The 18,063-nt window shown below is 45.4% G+C and overlaps 2 protein-coding genes across 21 annotated transcripts in view; both read left to right on the top strand.

Moving 5' to 3' along the window:
• SORBS1 (sorbin and SH3 domain containing 1) overlaps positions 1–18,063 on the top strand; it is a 251,288-nt gene that overhangs the window by 131,453 nt on the left and 101,772 nt on the right. For 9 of the 20 annotated variants that reach the window (XM_038009330.2, XM_073019201.1, XM_073019202.1 and 6 more), the window contains 2 exons: positions 7,640–7,666; positions 7,784–7,896. In XM_038009330.2, the coding sequence (XP_037865258.1) occupies positions 7,640–7,666; positions 7,784–7,896 (140 nt within the window). Of the gene's footprint in view, positions 1–7,639; positions 7,667–7,783; positions 7,897–14,709; positions 15,079–18,063 lie in introns of all 20 variants that reach the window. The other 11 variants (XM_073019193.1, XM_073019197.1, XM_073019194.1 and 8 more) reach the window with 3 other exon arrangements.
• Positions 13,368–14,703, top strand: LOC140712448 (uncharacterized; the record flags this gene model as incomplete). The annotated part of the gene is made up of 1 exon (XM_073019512.1): positions 13,368–14,703. A coding segment is annotated over one exon (741 nt), but the record flags the coding sequence as incomplete, so codon positions are not given.

The raw sequence follows: 18,063 nt of genomic DNA, 5'->3' as shown, positions 1-18,063 counted from the left end.
AGGAGGAAAAGAGAGCAATTCTAGGTACATAAGGTGAGGAAAAAGGCAGTATGTTGCAACAGGAGTCAGGTGTGGACTTGTAGTCAGCCATCTTGCTTTCGGGCTGTGGGTAAGTCCTAGTGTCTTTGAGCTCATATCAAGTATGAGGAACTTGGGCCAGATGCTTTCCAAGCCTTTCTAGCTCCAGAATGCTCTGTGACCTTAGGAAGTTTGGAAGTTAGCCTGACACAAATGGAATCCTTTTGATTGGTGATAAATTTAAGATGGTACAGGAGGGCAGTTTGGATGAAAAGGAACAAGCTGGGTTTGAGTAGAGGAAACAAAAAAACCCCACATGCTCATTGATGCGTACGAAGCAGGCTAGAATGGGTTAACACTGGGGAGTGGGCTTAAAAGAGGATGTCAGTAAGCCGGGTGCAGTGGCTCACACCTGTAATCCCAGCACTTTGGGAGGCTGAGGTGGGCGGATCACTTGAGACCAGAAGTTCAAGACCAGCCTGGCCAACATGGTGAAACCCCATCTCTACTAAAAATACAAAAATCAGCCAAGCATGGTGGTGCATGCCTGTAATCCCAGCTACTCGGGAGGCTGAGGCAGAAGAATTGCTTGAACCCAGGAGGCAAAGGTTGCAGTGAGTGAGATCACGCCACTGCACTCCAACCTGGAAGACAGAGCATGATTCTATCTCAAAAAGAAAAACAAAAAAAAAAGAGAGAGAGAATGTGAGTATAGACAATTCAGGAATGGAAATCTTGTCCCCTTACTATGCTACCTATTGGCTAACATCCTGCTGGCTCTTGACTCTGACAGTGTCCATGTCAACCTCCAGATTGACAACTTGCTGGCCTGTACCAGTCTATTGTCCCATCCTGGGGCCTGGGAGCTCCTGGGCCTTCCCTGGCTTCATTATAACAGTTTTCAGCAGTATTTGCAGACAGCCATGCCCAGTCTGGACTGGGAGCCCAAGTGTGAGGCGGTGGATGGCTCTTGCCAAGGATTGCTTCCTACTCCCAATGCCTTTGCAGATAGCTAATGTCAGATGACATCTGGCTCCCTCCCTTCTCACCAGGGACAGCATTTGTCCCCCAGCTGCTCTCTCTGCTTCCTCACTGACTTGCTCCCTGTTTGCTACCTTCTTCAATGCCTATAGGTGTCCAGGTTGCTGATTATTTGCCTGGACTGGAAGCTCTAGTCCCTACCTGGCCCTCTGATACCCACATTTCAGCAGTGCCCCCTATTTCTAGTCCTTGTCCCAACCCCCTCACCTGGGAGAGTTGATATAGTTCTGGTTTTACACAGTTCTGTACTGAGGCTGAGCACTGCCACTTACTGTCTTCGTGATATGGACAAATTACTCCACCTTACAGGGCTTCAGTTGCCTTATTTATAAATTGGAGATGACCATAATAGTTGTTGAGATTAAATTAGCTCTTTTTTTTTTTTTTTTTTGAGATGGAGTCTCACTCTGTCACCCAGGCTGGAGTACAGTGGTACGATCTCAGCTCACTGCAACCGCTGCCTCCTGGGTTCAAACGATTCTTTTGTCTCAGCCTCCCAAGTAGCTGGGGCTACAGGCACCCGCCACCGTACCTGGCTACCTTTTTTTTTTTTTGTATTTTTAGTAGAGATGGGGTTTCACTATGTTGACCAGGCTGGTCTCAAATTCCTGACCTTGTGATCCACCTGCCTTGGCCTCCCAAAATGCTGGGATTGCAAGCATGAGCCACTGCACCCGGCTAAATGAGCTCTTTCGTGTCAAGCATTTGGCACAGGCCCAAAGCAAGTGCTCTTTAAGGGTAACCATTCTAGTTCCTGCAGGTCAAGAGGCTTGTTAAAGATTTGAAATAATTTCAGTTTGAAGCCATGAGGGTCTTACCCTAGTATGGTGGCAATGGGAGTGAAGAGCAGAGGCTGAGGGTCAAAGTGCCTTTTGGAGAATGAAATGAACAGGGCTCCTTGTGGTGTATTTAAGGACCACAGAGAGGTAAGACTCCATGTGGCCCAGGAGATGTCTTCCCTGGTTGTCTAGGAGAGTAATTGTGGCACTCACGGAGATGGAGGGATTTGTGAAGAGTGCTGAAAAGAATGTTGAATTCCATCTTTTGACATGTTGAGTTTCTTGGCAAGGGAAGGACTTCCAGGAGAATGTTTCTAATGGGGAAATTTGGAGTCCAGTGTGTGGATTTGGAAGCCATCTGCATCCACGTGAACTTTGAGAGAATGGAGACATTCTTGGGGGTGGAGTGACAGAGAGAGCCCTGGAAATTGCCCAGTTGACACTCATTCTCCAGACTCCTCCATTCAACTGGTGGCTTAACTCAAGATCCCTGACCACAGCTTCCTGATCAGTCTCCTCATCTCTTAATGTGGACCTTGGTTTTTGGATCAGAACCATCTGAAAGGAATAGCAGTAATCTTAGTACCGACTCCCTGCCCCCAGGAGAAACCTCATCACCTTATCCCTGCCTCCTGACCTCATTGCCACACCAGGTCTGAGCGTTGGCCATATTGGTTCAGAGTGACTTGATCATGTCCCAGGTCAGGGTGTTTTCACTCCAGACAGGGAGCCTGAGCTGGTGGTGGGTGTGATACCAAGCTTCCTGTTTGGTATAGTCTAAAGATCTTGTGGCTTGATGTATCAATTCCTGTGTTCTGACTTAGGTGCCAAGGTCCAGTTCAGCCCTTATATTTTGTTAATTCTGTACCAGTTGGCTCCAGTCCTTACTGCCTGATTCTTGAATGCAAAGTTAGCTTTGGACATAAAGATTCTTGGACCCACAGTCAAATTATTTCCTCTGGTTTGACTCTCACATTTGCTCTCCAGAAATGGCAGTAGCAAAAAGGTACCATAGGAAGGTTAACATTGAAGCAGTTAAAGGTACCCCGTACCTCCATTAAATTCGAGTGTTTTTGATGAGTATACGTGTGAACATTAGGGCCAGCTGAGAAGTTGGAGGGAAAAGTCCTCACGAGAGTGCACCCTCCCTTCTGACGCCAGTTGCAAGTTCAGGGGATTCCCAAAAGCACTATCAGATTTGGTGCAATGCTAGAGGGACTCACATAACATATTGAAAGCTGCTACGCTCTGGGTTATGGTTTATTATAGGGAAAGGATACAGATTTTAAAAGGCAAGAGAAGATGCACATAGGGTGGAGTCTGGAAAAGGTACCAAATGCGGAGCTTCTGTTGCCCACTCTGCATGGAGTCAGGACATATTATTTCCCAGCAGTGATGTGTGACAGTGTTCTCAGAGCATTTTCGACCAGGAAATGTACCCGAGCCTTTGTGTTCAGCATTTTTACTGTGGCTCCATTACATAGGCATGATCCACTGCCCACAGGGCAGATCTCAGTCTCCAGTCCAACTTCCTAATCGATCGAGCTCCTAGTGGCTCAAAGGCCCCACCCCAAGTCACATAGTCAGTGTGACTCAAAGTCCCAGATAAACAAAATCACTCCTATCAGGCAGGACTTCCCAGGAGCTCAGAGATTACATCCCAAAAGCTGAGGGCCAAGGCCAGACTTCTTTTTGGATAAAGTGAAATTCTCTGCTATACAGCATGAATACAAAATAAACACAAATAAGATTTGGAACACCCTTAGACTCACTATTAACATCTGTCATCTACCTCTTAAATACTCTTACCAGAACACATCAAGACTCAGTCAGTGAAAATTATCCTAAGATCCCAAGAAGAATTGACTGATCAGCAAAAGACTTTAAAACAGGTCAAAATGAAATTAGCATAGAATGAGATAAAATAAAATATCAGGAGGCTACAGCCACAGGCCAGAAAAGATTGAAATAAAGAACAGCTGGAGGAAAAGATAAGGCAAAGTAAATTATGCGTCTTACAGAAGGGGTAGGTCTCTCAGGACTGCGAAAGCTCTCTAGGATCCAACTTTCCAAGGCACTCCCCCCACCTTGGGAACTGTAAGGTAACATTTATTGAAAGAAGCATTTTGACAGTCTCTTCAATCAGGAGTTAATAATGGATGATTGTGTGTGCAAAATTTCATACTGCTGCACACAGGCACAGATGGCCCCAGGCTGCTACCAACCTTCCAGGTTCAGAAGATGAGGTAATAGATGAAGGATAGTAAGATGTCAGAAATACAGCTCTCCTTTAACAAGGAAGAAAGGAACATTTAAGAGGTCCTGGGAACTGCCTTTTTGGGATAGGGGAAGGGGAACAGTTTTAAAGACTTGGAGTGAGAGGAAAAAGTGGATGTATCCATAAGGATCTTATGTTCTTAAAGCTATTTGTCACATGGCAGAGATCAACAATGCTCATTCTTGTCCATGGTTATTTTCCCCCCTTATGCTTTGAATTCTGATTTTGCAAAGCACATGCTTTATGCCAGATACCTTCATTTAGTCCTCATGATTCAAAAGAGGTAGATATTACCTCCATTTCACAGATGTGGCCAGGTCATTTGCCACAGGATATGCAATTAGCAAGATAGAGACTCAGGGCTGAAACTAGGCAATCTGATGTCACAGTGATACCTGGAGGTTTCATGATACCTGGAGGTTTGGAAGAATAGTTCACATCTCAGCTTTCCATGGCATAGCTGTTTGCTAGCATCACTTGAATAGAACCAACCCAACTGAGAACCAGAAAGTGGGCAAAATAATGTGTCCCCAGTTCCATGTACAAAGTTTACATGCTTCATTAGATAGCCCTTCATTCAAAACCTGTTGACGTTAGTATATGCAAAAATCTAATAAATTTGATAGACTTATTTGACAAAGGTGGACTAGAAATAGCAACTTAGAAAAGAAGATGGAACAGTACAAGTGATAGCTGTGAGGGAGGAAGTGGACCATTGTCACGGCATGTCACCAGGTGTTTAAGGGCCTGCCAGGTGTGAGGGGAGCTCTGGGCCAGGGAGCCGTCTGGATGCGACAGGGAGTGTAGTGCACTCAGAGGTACTTTCACGTACCTGATCTTTGATTCTCAAAGATACTCCAGTTCTTCGATTGGAGAGAATCAAAGAATCATACTCCCTGTGAGGAGTATGGGGTAAGGATTACATTTTGTAGATGAGAAAAGTAAAATTTAGCATGGCTAGTGAACTTGCTCCTGGTTATACATGCCGGTACATTGCAGTATGTGAGCAAAACATATGTCCTGTACCTTTCCCAACTATGGTCGTCCCTCGGTATCTGCCAGTGATTGGTTCCAGGACCTTCACAGGTACCAAAATCTGAGGATGCTCAAGTCCCTTATATAAAATGACATTGTATATAACCTATGCACATTCTCCTGTATATTTTAAATAATCTCTAGATTACTTATAACACCTAATATAATGTAAGTGCTATGTAAATAATTGTTATTCTGTATTTTTTTAATGTTATATTATTATTGTTTTCTTATTCTTTGTTTTCTCCCCCAATATTTGATCCACGGTTGGTTGAATTCACAGATGTGGAATCCGTGGGTATCGAGGGCCGACCGCATGCGGTTTTTGTGGGGTGGAGAAGACAAATAGCAGTGAATTGTCCATAAGGAAGTGGCAGAAATGTAACAGGCAACTTGCTAAAAGAATATGTAGCTGAATTTAAAAACTGGTTTAAAGGGGGAAAAATAAAATGGATACGGCTAGTTTTCCAGAATAAGGAAGTTTTTGAGTGTACCTCTCATCGGTGGTTCTCCTGGTGTCGGCTATGGACTGGCAGTCTCAGCATCACCTGCAAACTTGTTGGAAATGCAAAATCTCGGGCCTCACCTCACACTTACTGCATCGGAAGCGCCGGGAGCCAGGCCCAGCCACCTGTGTTTCAGCAAGCCCTGATGCAGCCACACCACTGCTATACGTGAATGCCAATCACTCAGAACCTTTACCCTACCTTGCCTTTTGCTCCAGCTGTTTTTGGCTGCCACCACCTCTCTGAAGCATAGCATCCTCTTCCTGGCTGATGGGGAGGCTGGTGGCTGTGGAGGTGGTAGGCAGGGTGCTAGATGTGGATTCTGGAGACTTGGGCTGACTGCTTTGTCACTTCCTGGCTGTGTGACTTTGGGCAAGTCAGTTGGCCTCTCTGTTTCCTCATCCATGAAGGAGAGTGATTACCTACTTCACAGAGTTGTTGTGTACACTGAACTAAAACTAAGTGGGGGTAACAGTGACTCACAGTGGCACTTAGAGAGGTGTTCAGTAATGTCTGTAAATCTCAGCTTGGCATCTGGAAAGCCCGTGTCTAGCCCCTGAGGGACCCACATTGAAATGGAGGCGTGGGCAGTGAGGCTGCAGTATTAGTCCCTCTTTTTCTACATGATAAGGCAAGAGGAGACAGCCTGGGAGAGGAAGGGGTTAAGGCTTGTCTAGATTAGGGATTGGCAAACCATGGCTGTGAGCGGAATCTGGCCTGTGCCTTTTTTTGTACAGCCCTCGAGCTAAGAATGGCTTTTACATTTTTTAATGGTTGAAAGAAAAATCAAAAGAAGAATGGTATTGTATGCCACATGAAAATTTTATGAAATTCAGATTTTAGTGTCCATAAATAAAGGTTTATTGGAACACAGCCATGCTCATTCATTTACATATCATCTGTGGCTGCCTTTGTCCTATAATAGCAAAGCCAAGTAGTTGCATCTGAGACCATATGGCCCATGAAACCTAAAATATTTACTATCTGGTCCTCTATAGAAAAAAGTCTCTGGACCCCTGGGTTAGATCAAGGATAGAGAGTAGAGACAAGAGATGATACAGTAGATGATAAATAGCAAACATTTTCTGAACTTTGCCAGGCACTGTGGTAAGCATTTCACATGCATATATGTTCTTATTAACAACACTTATAAAACAGGCATATCATTATCTCCATTTTTCAGATGGGCAAACTGAGGCTTATAACTTGCTCAGGGTCATAGAACCCTTAGGTGGCAGACCCAGGATATGAATTGAGGCCCAGCTGCCTTTCCAGTCGGGTTCGTAACCACTGCAGTCTGCTGCCTCATGGTGCTGTGTGCTACGTGGATCAAACTAGGAGAAGTTTAGGGTCTCTGAAATGCATCAGGCAGTGGCTGGGAAGGCTGAAGGGAGACAAGGGTGCTTTGTGATGTGATGAACACTCAAGAAGGGTGATTAGAGTTTGAAACGTTTATGTGGCTCATTTAATGGAAAGAAGAAAAGCAGGCAGGGAGAAAAAAAGTCTTTATCGCAGCAGATACCTCCTGGCTTAAGTCATGTTCTGTCCCTTAGCCCAGCACCATCACCCCTGGAAAAAGTGTTTATCCACTTCTCTCTCTCCTGGGCTTGTTAGTTGGTTGGGAGCGGTCATTCTGAGCCCACAGCAGGCTCGAGGAAGGGGAATGAGAGGCAGTGAGGAGGGACTGGACAGTAGAGAATTCTGTTGCCTTTTTGTCTGTAAAATAAGAATGTCAAGTAACAATTGTTTCTTCATCCCTGTGAATGTGTGCCTTGTGTTTTCAAAGGTCAGTGCCTGTGAGCACATCATGGTTTTGAGTGGGTTCCTATGGTAATCAGGCCATCGTGACTGAGGGCATTTTGTGTCAGACAACGGGGTGCTGGATTTTCAACCTTCTATGCAGTTCATGCTTGTTTCCTGCAAATGTAACCATTTCTGTTTTTCCCCTTTTCTTGTTTCCATCCTTTCTGCACCACGTGTAGGTCTGGAGCCAGAGCCTTCTTCAGCAGGTATGGCTTCTCTTGCATTCTCGCCTTTCTGGCCTTCTACTAAGGACCCCAGAGTTACAGGGGAGCCAGGGAGTTATTCCCTGTGAGTGAGAGCTTTTTTTCCTCCCTATTTCTCAGATGAGTGGAGGCTTTCTTCCAGTGCTGATGCCAATGGAAATGCCCAGCCATCTTCACTTGCTGCCAAGGGCTACAGGAGTGTGCATCCCAATCTTCCTTCCGACAAGTCCCAGGTAGGCATGTGCCCAAGGGCAGGGTGGGGACTGGTGAGTGGTACCTGTTCTTGAGTCTCTTAACTTAGACTGGTGACTTCCTGCTTCCCCAACTGGATAATGGAGTAGGTTTCAAGCTTTTGGACAACTCCAGATAAGCTCTGCAAGGACCGAGCTAAGGGAAAGTTGGGGTCAAGGGACGCAGAGGCACAGAATGAGGTTGGTCTGTACCTGGGTGTTGGAAATAGGCCTTGATGCCTATTTAGGTTTGTTATGTATGTAGAAGTGTTCTGAAAGAGGGAATTCATTTAGCCTTGGATACATAGGAAAAAGGTCTGAGATTTAAAAAAAAAAAAAAAAAATTCTTTAGAGTGTAATATTTGAGAGAAGAATGCATCTTGTGTTTATTCCAATTGTTTTCTGGAGATGGGGCTATAAGAACTCCAGCAACAGTATCCTTACAGATTAAGATCAGGTAGCTGTGGCCAGGCTCTAAGTCCAGCAACCCAGCAACAGGCAAAATGACAGTACAGCCCAGCTGTATCCTACAAAAGAAAATCCCCCAAAGCTGTACAAATTGGAGTAAGGATACTTTTGTTTAAGTCTTTCCCCCTAGGTGGCTTTCTTGATCTTTCTTCCTTCCCTCACCTGTTGTTACTTTGTCATTTTGATAAAGGGAATAGACTATGTTTTAATTTAGGTGATCTGTGATGAACATTTTTGCATACAGGAGCCACATCTGTGGAATCGACTCCTACTCCTTTCTCTCTCTCTCTCTCCCCTCTCTGTCTTTCTGTCTTCGTCTCTCTTTTTTGGAGTCAGGGTCTCTATCTGTTGCCCAGGCCAGAGTGCAATGGTGTCATCGTAGCTCACTGAAGCCTCCGATGGCTGGCCTCAAGCCATTCTCCCACCTTGGCTTCCCAAAGTGTTGGGATTATAGGTGTGTGACACCACACCTAGCCTAGTCCTTTCTCTTAAAGGAAGCTGTGCTGCTCAAAAACTATTGCAGAAATGTGTTCCTTGTGTGGGCCACTTCCCTGTGCCTTCCTTCTGTGAAGGTGTTCCCTGAACTCACAAGGGGTCTGGAAATTCTGCAGGTCCGTCCTGGTTCACACCCCACTTCTCCAATGATCCTCTGGTTCCTGCTCCTGAGGATGTAAAATTGCATTTGCTGCTGAAATGAAGCTGAATCAGAGATGATGTTTTTCTCCCTCTCTACAGATGCTTATCTTCCCCAGCGTGGAATTGGTTGCTTAATTGTCTGCCTTGTATGCTGAGCAACAAACACATTTAGCCTTTCTGCCACCTGCCATCACTTGCCTCTCTAGGTACAGCCATATGCATCCTGGGTCACCGGTTAGAACCAGGAGCTGTAAATGAGCCTGGCTTTTTGAAGTCCTCATTAGACACAGGGACTAGGGAGGTCACTTGTCCGGTAAATGACTTGCCATGGTTTTCCCATTCCTAAACCCTCTCACAGTGTATAAATGTGCTGCCTGTGGCAGACATATTACTTTTCAACCATCTCAAGAATGGATGCCATCAGCTCTATGCAGATTGAGAAACAGTGCTGATTAATTCAGAGCAAATGTGGAAGCATGTCCTCTTCTACTATCAGTGACTTAGTTCAAAGGGTAACTCAGTAATTCTTTTTGGCTTCTTAAGCAACTCCTTTGAAAAGATAATTTTAAAAGCATGTGAAGTAAATAAAAATTCTTTTAAAATAGATTTACTTAACACAGCTTTATTGAGCATCTCCGTGGTGTTCAGATCACTGTGTAAAACATTGCCCTCAAGAGATTGATAAGGGTGAATACCCTATAATATCTTTTACAAAGTGTGTTTTCTTATCTGTCACTATCCAAGAATTTCCCTTTTATTGGGGTTCCCTTTAAGGGAACCTGGTAAATTGTTGATAGAGAGGTTTTTATCCTGCATATTCAATGTAAAATCAGCCATTCAAATTTCAGGGATCTTTAGGTCACCCATTACCTCTTAGATGTGTTTTCTAAATGGAAACGTGACTTGTTGTCTGTATAGTGATTGCCAAAGCTTTAAGTATGCAGTGGCTTAGACAAGGGAATTGGTAGTTTACAGAACTGTATAAACTATAAACATACCATGATTTTCCAGAAGCCTCATATTTTTACTGACCCACCTTCTAAAAAGATAAATAGAATTTCATTTGTAGCCAACTGGGCAGAATGCAGACTGCCTGTGTGGTTCCTACAATGTTTACAACAAAAAGTAGTTCCCTGCATGTAAAGTCACTGTGCCTATCCCCTTTCTTCTTCAGGACTAAAAGAAGCCCCAGGGCAGGAGACCTTTGGATCTGAGTGCACTGTTGATGCTCTGGGGAAGCATCCTCTCTACAGGGTCAAAGCCCTGGGAAGGCTCATGCCTGATGTAATGCATCCCTGGCACCATATATGGTGAGAGCCGAAATAAGTTAGAAACTCACTGAAGCTGATTTCTATCTTTGGACAAGAAGAAATCACATATGGGACATTTGAGCTGAAAGTAAAAGTAAATCTGAGCTCAAATCAAAATGGTCTTTTGCTTACCTCCCTCCTGCCATTATCAGCATACCCGCCAGTCCCTTTGGTACGTGCTAGCTCAAGTGTTTTGTTTCTAGAATCGTTTAGTCTGTAAACGTGTTCACTGAAACCAAGTGAGTTCACCTGAAAGTTTTTGCTGTTGCTTACTACTAGAGAGGGGCTATTCATTTTGTTTTTTTTTGTCTGGTACATATTCACAAGCACTGCCATGGGTGCCCTGTGGAAAGGATAGGCATTGGATTAGCCAAGGATATCCAAGTGAGCTGCTTCTCCAATGAGCTTATTTGTACCTTGAAAACTGAGTTTAAGGAACAGGTTATTTACTGTTTCTGGGTTGATAGTCTAATCCGCACTCAAAAACTTTTTTTTTTTTTTTTTTTGATAGTCTTGCTCTGTCACCTAGGCTGGAGTGCAGAGGTGCCATCACAGCTCACTGCAGCCTTGACCTCCTGGGCTGAAGCAATCCTCCCTCCTCAGCCTCCTTAGTAGCTGGGGCTACAGGTGTGTGCCACCACACCTGGCTATTTCTTTTTTAAATTTTTTGTAGAGACAGAGTCTCACTGTATTGCCCAGGCTGGTCTTAGACTCCTGAGCTCAAGTGGTCCTTCTGCCTTGGTTTTCCAAAGTGCTGGGATTACAGGCTTAAGCCACAGTGCCCAACCCATAAAACTTTTAAATATTTTTCACCTATTCACCCTTTCTAACATTCTTTCTTTTTGCCACCTGTATGCCACAAATATAAGAATGAAATAGGCCAGACACAGTGGCTCATGCCTGTAATCCCAGCACTTTGGGAGGCTGAGGTGGGTGGATCGCCTGAGGTCAGGAGTTTGAGACCAGTCTGGCCAACATGGTGAAACCCTGTCTTTACTAAAAAAAAATACAAAAATTAGCCGGTTGTGATAGCAGGCACCTATAATCCTAGCTACTCAGGAGGCTGAAGCAGGAGAATCACTTGAACCCAGGAGGCGGAGGTTGCAGTGAGCTGAGATCACACCATTGCACTCCAGCCTAGGCAACAGGGTGAGACTGCGTCTCAAAAAAGAAAAAAAAAAAGAATGAAATAAAATTAAAAATAAAATCAAAATAGACCCAGGTCTTGCACCCTCCTCATTTTTGGTCAAAATTCACTTACCAGATATTGACCAAACTCTAATATACTTCACTTGTGTAATTTGAAGGAAAGTTCTGGTTTTCTTCTAGAATTGGGATATCTTTAAAAATAGGAGCCACTCACGTCTGTAATCCCAGCACTTTGGGAGGCTGAGGCAGGTGGATCACAAAGCCAGGAGCTTGAGACCATCCTGGCCAACATGGTGAAACCCCGTCTCTACTAAAAATACAAAAAATTAGCCAGGTGTGGTGGCACGTGCTTGTAGTCCCAGCTACTCGGGAGGCTGAGGCAGGAGAATTGCTTATACCTGGGAGGCGGAGGCTGTAGTGAGCCGAGATCATGCCACTGCACTCCAGCCTGGGCGACAGAGTGAGACTCCATCTCAAAAAAAAAAAAAAAAAAAAAAAAAGGAGCCATTAAAGAAAATCTAGGCCGTGTGCAGTGGCTCATGTCTGTAATCCTAGCACTTTGGGAGGCCGAGGTGGGCAGATCACGAAGTCAGGAAAACGAGACCATCTTGGCTAACATGGTGAAACCCCGTCTCTACTAAAAATACAAAAAATTGGCCGGGCGTGGTGTCATGTGCCTGTAGTCCCAGCTACTCAGGAGACTGAGGCAGGAGAATCACTTGAACCTGGGAGGCAGAGGTTGCAGTGAGCTGAGGACACATCGCTGCACTCCAGCCTGGGCGACAGAGCGAGATTCCATCTCGAAACAAAACAAAACAAAAAAGAAAATCTAGCAAAATGAAGTTTCCTCATCTCATAGTCTAATTCCCAGTTGAGCCACAGGTTGGCAGATGACTCTTGTTGATGTGAGGATCAGACTGGAGATTTCCTGACCCTCTTCTGCACTGAGACCCTAAGAGGAGCAGTGTTGAGAAGAGAGGGATGCTGTGCGAGCCTCTGGACCTGCAACTAGAGCTTTGGGCTTAAGCTGTGAATCAGAGGCTGATCATTGACCTCTGGGGCTGATTCCCTTTGTGTGGTGGTGGGCTGGGTGAGATGGGCATGAGGCTGGATTTTGATAAACTAGGCACAGTCCAATCCGGGAAAGGCCAATTCAGTCCTTCATTGCCTGGTCCCCTCTTTTGTGTACATCAAAAATGGGAGACTGTGTGCTTTTAATCTCATGCTTGTCTTCCTTCTAATAATTAGCTTCATCAGATTCTTTCCTCTGAGAAAAGAGCACATGAGTATTCAAAAATCCTTGGCATTCTCTTCTTAGGGCACTTTAATTTGTTATGCTTACGGAATCGAGTGCTAAATCTCAGTGACTCAGTTAAGACATCTGTCTCCTGTGAACACAAATAAGGATGGCTCTTCCAATTCTCCTTTTCCTAAGGGAAAAGAATGAAAGGCACTCAAAAGAGTTCCAGTGAACATAAACTTCTAAGGCCAAAGGCTCAAAGATAAATCTTGAGGGAAGGAGGTTTGAGAGGGAGTTGGGGGCTTTGGGGCCTCTCCCACTGGTGTTTAGTTCACTTGGCGCCCTTCTTGAGTCAGGATGTCTAATAAAGATGCAGTCAGCCAAGGATTGGTGTCAAAATTGATGTAGCATGTGGCCTGCTATGGGCTGGGCTCAGCCTCCCTGGATGCAAAGGAGAGTCAGGCCTACCTCTCCAGGTGAGTGGGATTCAGTCTTTGGCTTCACTCAGAGAGAACTGTGGATACTAGGAGGAGTCTAACCTGAGGATGTGCTGAAAAACGTGTTAAGAATTGTTTTTGCTTAGATCATGTTATGCTGTCGTTTCTAATGATCGTCCTTCTTTCCATTTCCCTCCTCTTTCTTTTTTCCCTGTTTGATAACATATTTTGAAAATATTGCTAAAGGTTCTCTCTCCCCCACACCCTCCTCTCCCTCAAAAGGACCGCTTTGCATGGCAGTCCCCCACCATCCACAATACCTACAAGGACTCCCTCTACCTGAGCTCACCAAAGCCTTACGTCCCACTCGGCACCCCCAGCCAGCAGAACCCCTCACAACCCCAGCCCATCTCTGTCCTCCTGGCAGCTGGATCGGCTCCCAAAGGTGTGGTGTGCCCTGGTTCCTTGCTTCCGGACTCCACATTCCCCAGTGCTTCATCCCAACCCCAGCAGCGCTATGCAGTCACCAGGACAGTTTATCATAAGAATGTGAGCTCTAACCCATGTCATGAGGCAGTTGGGATTAAAAAGGTCAGCAGCTTATATGTACCTTGTTTATCCAATAACATTTGCCTGGCGGCGTCAGAAAACTCCTCTCGTGTTGCACGTGACCCTGCCAAAGGCACTCCCTCGGAGGCTGCGGGCACCCGAGCACCGGCTCCCAGCCTTGTCTCCCGCACAGCCGGCACAGGAAAACCACCCCCTGCTCCTCCTCCTGACCCTCCCAAGCTATTCTTTGACATCCGTAAAGATGCCGTTAACCGTGGCGAGAGTCCTTCCCTGGGGACTCGGGCTTCGTTCCCAGATGTGAGACCACCTGTGCTAGGCCCCCGGGTTACCTCTGATCCCGAAAACCGGAAGAGCAAAGAATCTTACCTTTTGCAGCCGAGTTATCCAGCCAAGGCAAGAAATTAGGAATGTTTGTGTGTCTTCTCCACTGTCTCTTTCAAAACTGTTGCGAGCAGCTCATTGTTCACTGGGCTGCCCTACCCTCCCTTTCCTCATTAATATTGTTGTGGCTTGAATCCTGAATTCTTCCGTCTGAACCTCTCAGCACAGTACTCTCTTTGTCTGTCTCTCTTTTCTGTAAATGTGTAAGTATGCCGGAGCGTGGAATCCAGAGACTAATAACATGGTGAGATACTCATTGTTCATGTTTTATTACAAGGTGCCAAAGAAATTGTATTTACTTCCAAGCTTTCAGGCTCTATGGTGGTGTTGTGGGGTTAAACACAGCCTGCCTGCCTGTTCTGTTCTTCTCTCTTTCTCTCTCATAAAGTGTTAAAAGGATTCAAAAATAGATGGATGAAAAGCGGAGTTGGATGGGGTTCCCTCTGTGTCATGGAGTGTCAGAAGGCCAGCTGGCCAGCTCCGACTGTCTCATGTACTCTGAGGAAAGGGCACTGATTAAATGTTTCTCAGAGTACCTCACTGCATGCCCACTCTCAACCGTTTAAATATGGAATTCTTTCCTCGTATCATACCCCTTTCCATAATGACCCCCTTATTTCCACAGGATGCCACTTCCTCCAGTGCAGCCCAGCCGGAGGTAATAGTTGTCCCTCTCTACCTGGTTAATACTGACAGAGGGCAAGAAGGCACTGCCAGACCTCCAGCACCTCTGGGGCCTCTTGGCTGCGTCCCCACAATCCCAGCGACCGCCTCTGCCGCCTCACCTCTGACCTTCCCGACTCTAGATGATTTCATTCCCCCTCATCTGCAGAGGTGGTCCCACCACAGCCAGCCAGCCCGCGCCTCTGGCTCCTTTGCCCCCATTAGCCAGACGCCACCATCCTTCTCACCACCACCTCCACTGGTCCCTCCTGCCCCGGAGGACCTCCGCAGAGTCTCGGAGCCTGACCTCACGGGAGCTGTTTCGAGTACCGTAAGCTTGCCGGACTCCCCTCCTCACGGCTTTTCTGAATGTCTCCTCCCAGCAGTCACATTCCCTTTCTCACTGAAGCTCTGAGCTCTGAGGACAGCACTGGCTGCCACTGTGCCTGCGTGATGACTGGAGCCGTGTCCCCTGTCACTAGCGTGCATGCTTCCCGTGTGTCTTCCCTGAGTCTCTCGGGTTGTTCCCCATCTCTGCAGTGCCTCGTCTGCTCTGTCCTGTTGGGAATGCACATCTTTCTCCCTCTGAAGACAACATCTGTGGCCTTTATGTTGACTGGCCATGCTCTCCACAGGCCAGGTCGGGGGTCATGTAGAGAGCTGAGGAAAGCTGAAGAATTATGGGGAAAAGCAACGGCAGGTGTGGTGGGTGCTATTTGCCAGGGAGAGTGGGGAGATCTCGGGAGGAAGAGATTCTCATGTTGACCTAGAGAGTAAATAAACAAATAAACTCTCTGTAGTATGCAGAAATGACAAAGACTAGGATTTTTTTTTTTTTTTTTTTTTTTTTTAGTGAGTTGGGTTTAAGTGAGCAAGTGGGTCTGAAAGCCCTGTACAGAAGATGTTAGGACTTTTACCTCAAAAGGCAGGCAATTGCTAGGGCCCCTGAGGAGGAGGCCCCAGGAGCCTTTGTGGCAAAACAGCGCACCAGTGGCCACAGGAAGTCAAAGGGCCCTGATGCCTCAGGTCCCATACTGCGGGTGAGGGAATGAGTTCCCATCACAGCCGGGAAAGCCCAACTGCTTTAGAGTAAAAGCTGAGTCAAAGTGCTTGGGTCTCCTTTTTCCTTAGGAGCCCTGGGAATTGAGAGGATCTGAGAACTTCAGTGCGAGTTGTAATATGGGGATACGTGAATCTACTCACAGGGCTGTGGGTTCAGTGGGACCGAGTAGTAAAAGTTCCTGTTATGGGGCTTGACATAGAGAAGGTGCCTAGTGAATGTTAGCTATGTTGCTGAGGACTTGCCATGGCAAATGAGGGCCAGGGTCACTCAAAAGCAAGTAACTGGTTAGTTAACAATTCATCATTGAGTTTCTACTGTGGTCTAGACATTCTGCTAAGTACCCAGGGCACAACCATGAGTCAGGGTCTTGTTCCAAAGGAATTTTTGGAGTAGGAGGTCACTTCTCAAGCTTTGTGTACGTGGGATCATCTGAGGGTCAGGGAGCCTTGTTTAAATTGTCACCCGCAGGTTATACTCCTAGAATTTCTGACTGAGTGGGTCTGGAGAAGAGCCTGGGAATCTCTCTTGGGAGCAAGTGCTCAGGGCTTTCAGATGCTGGGGTCCACACACTACACTTTGAGATACAGTCATCTAGTGGGTCATGCAATTGGCTGATGGAACTAAGCATTTACTGACATCCCTTCGTGTAAAGATGTATGCCTGCAAAACTGTTCCAAATGGCTTGTTAAGCTGAAGCCAGTCATGCAGAAAGCAGGAAGGAAACTTTTTATTTGGCTTGTTAGATAAATTATAATGAGGCATCAAGCACATCAAAGCTGGGAACTGTTAGGTCCTGAGCTGCAGCCTGTTCTGAAATCTCTAGTGCTGTGCAATATAGTTAGGTCAGCACCAGGCCCAGTGTGGCCCATGGGCTTGGATATCCTTCTAGCTTTGAATTTTGCAGCTCAGCCCCATTGGAGAAAAATGCTAGATTGTTCCCCAATCTATTCCCCTCTACCTTCAGCCGAACTTAGAATTTAGAAGCCACTCTTGTTTAGGGAATGCAGGCATCTTCCCTTTGACGTGGATTATGTTTGTCTGGAGTAGGGTAAAGTGAGTCTTATGTTTAGTGTCCTCATAGACCGTTGTGAGTAGTTTAATTGTGTATCCTATAATTTATCATTTGTGTAGACCTAGGTTTTCATATCAAATTGGTTTTAGGTGTACCAGGACAGATTAGTTGGGACAGTGTCCTCGATGTCTCAAACCTGACTAATCAACCTGTTGTAGAGCTCCCAGAAGGACCTCAGTTGGCCTGATAGCTTCGGGTTTGGCCCTGGGAAACAGAGGTGAAAAAGGAAACTACTTGGATTCCTCTTGACAGAGGAAGAACCCCTGTGGATGGTGTCTGAGCTGTGAACTGATGCCTGCTCCATCTGTAGCTAGTTGAGAGAAAGAAGGAAGAATAAAAGTCATGTTAATTGATTTGAGTTATTTTAGTCAATAGCTGTTTTTGTGATGTTCCAGAAATAAGACACAAAGTAAAATTTGTAAAGAGCTTAATGCTCATATGATCCACCCAAACATCACATTAGGCATTTATACTTTAAAGAGCTGTATGCCTGATATTTTGTGTTTCTTGGATGCATTCAGGCAGTTTTTAATGATATGTCATTTATCATAATTATATCACTTTGGAGATAAATTAGGAAAAGTGTAATTATTTTCCACTTTCTAAATGGAGGAATCAAGGTGAGGCACTTTTGTATAAAATCATACTGTGCTTCTCAAGTCTTGAGAAAAGGTTTTATTTATGAAATTGAGCTGCCCCTCATAACTAAATAGTGGCGGCTGTTTAGCAGACTATCAGAAGAGATTGACTGACCCAGGCAGTGTTGTGAAGTTCCTACTGTGTGTCAGGAGCTGTCCTGGGTGCTGATGCCTATATCCTCTTTTGATAAGCATTTGTTTTCTTGCTACAAACATTTGCTCAGACACACCATTGCTGAAAGATGCCGCCTGTCATTCACGTGGCATTTACTAGCACCTGCTATCTGCAGGGCATTGAGCTAGGTGTGAATGAGGGGGTGGCCCTCATCCTGTGGGTACATTCACAGGAGTTGATCTCTGATTATTGCTTCCAGATAATTATTGCTTTAAAAGTAACTATCAAAATCTTGTTCTTAAAGCCCTTTAAGAAAAGCATCCTCAATTTATGGGTTATAAACTCAAAAATAGAAATGTATAAATATCATGAAGGAAACTATCTAAATATCCCTAGTACCTTTTGGGGTCTTACTTTGTTTTAAAAGA

This window comes from Chlorocebus sabaeus, chromosome 9 (assembly GCF_047675955.1).
Source record: "Chlorocebus sabaeus isolate Y175 chromosome 9, mChlSab1.0.hap1, whole genome shotgun sequence".
NCBI classification, from domain to species: domain Eukaryota; kingdom Metazoa; phylum Chordata; class Mammalia; order Primates; family Cercopithecidae; genus Chlorocebus; species Chlorocebus sabaeus.
Note: the sequence above shows the minus strand (reverse complement) of the source record. Positions and strands in the feature narration are given on the sequence as shown.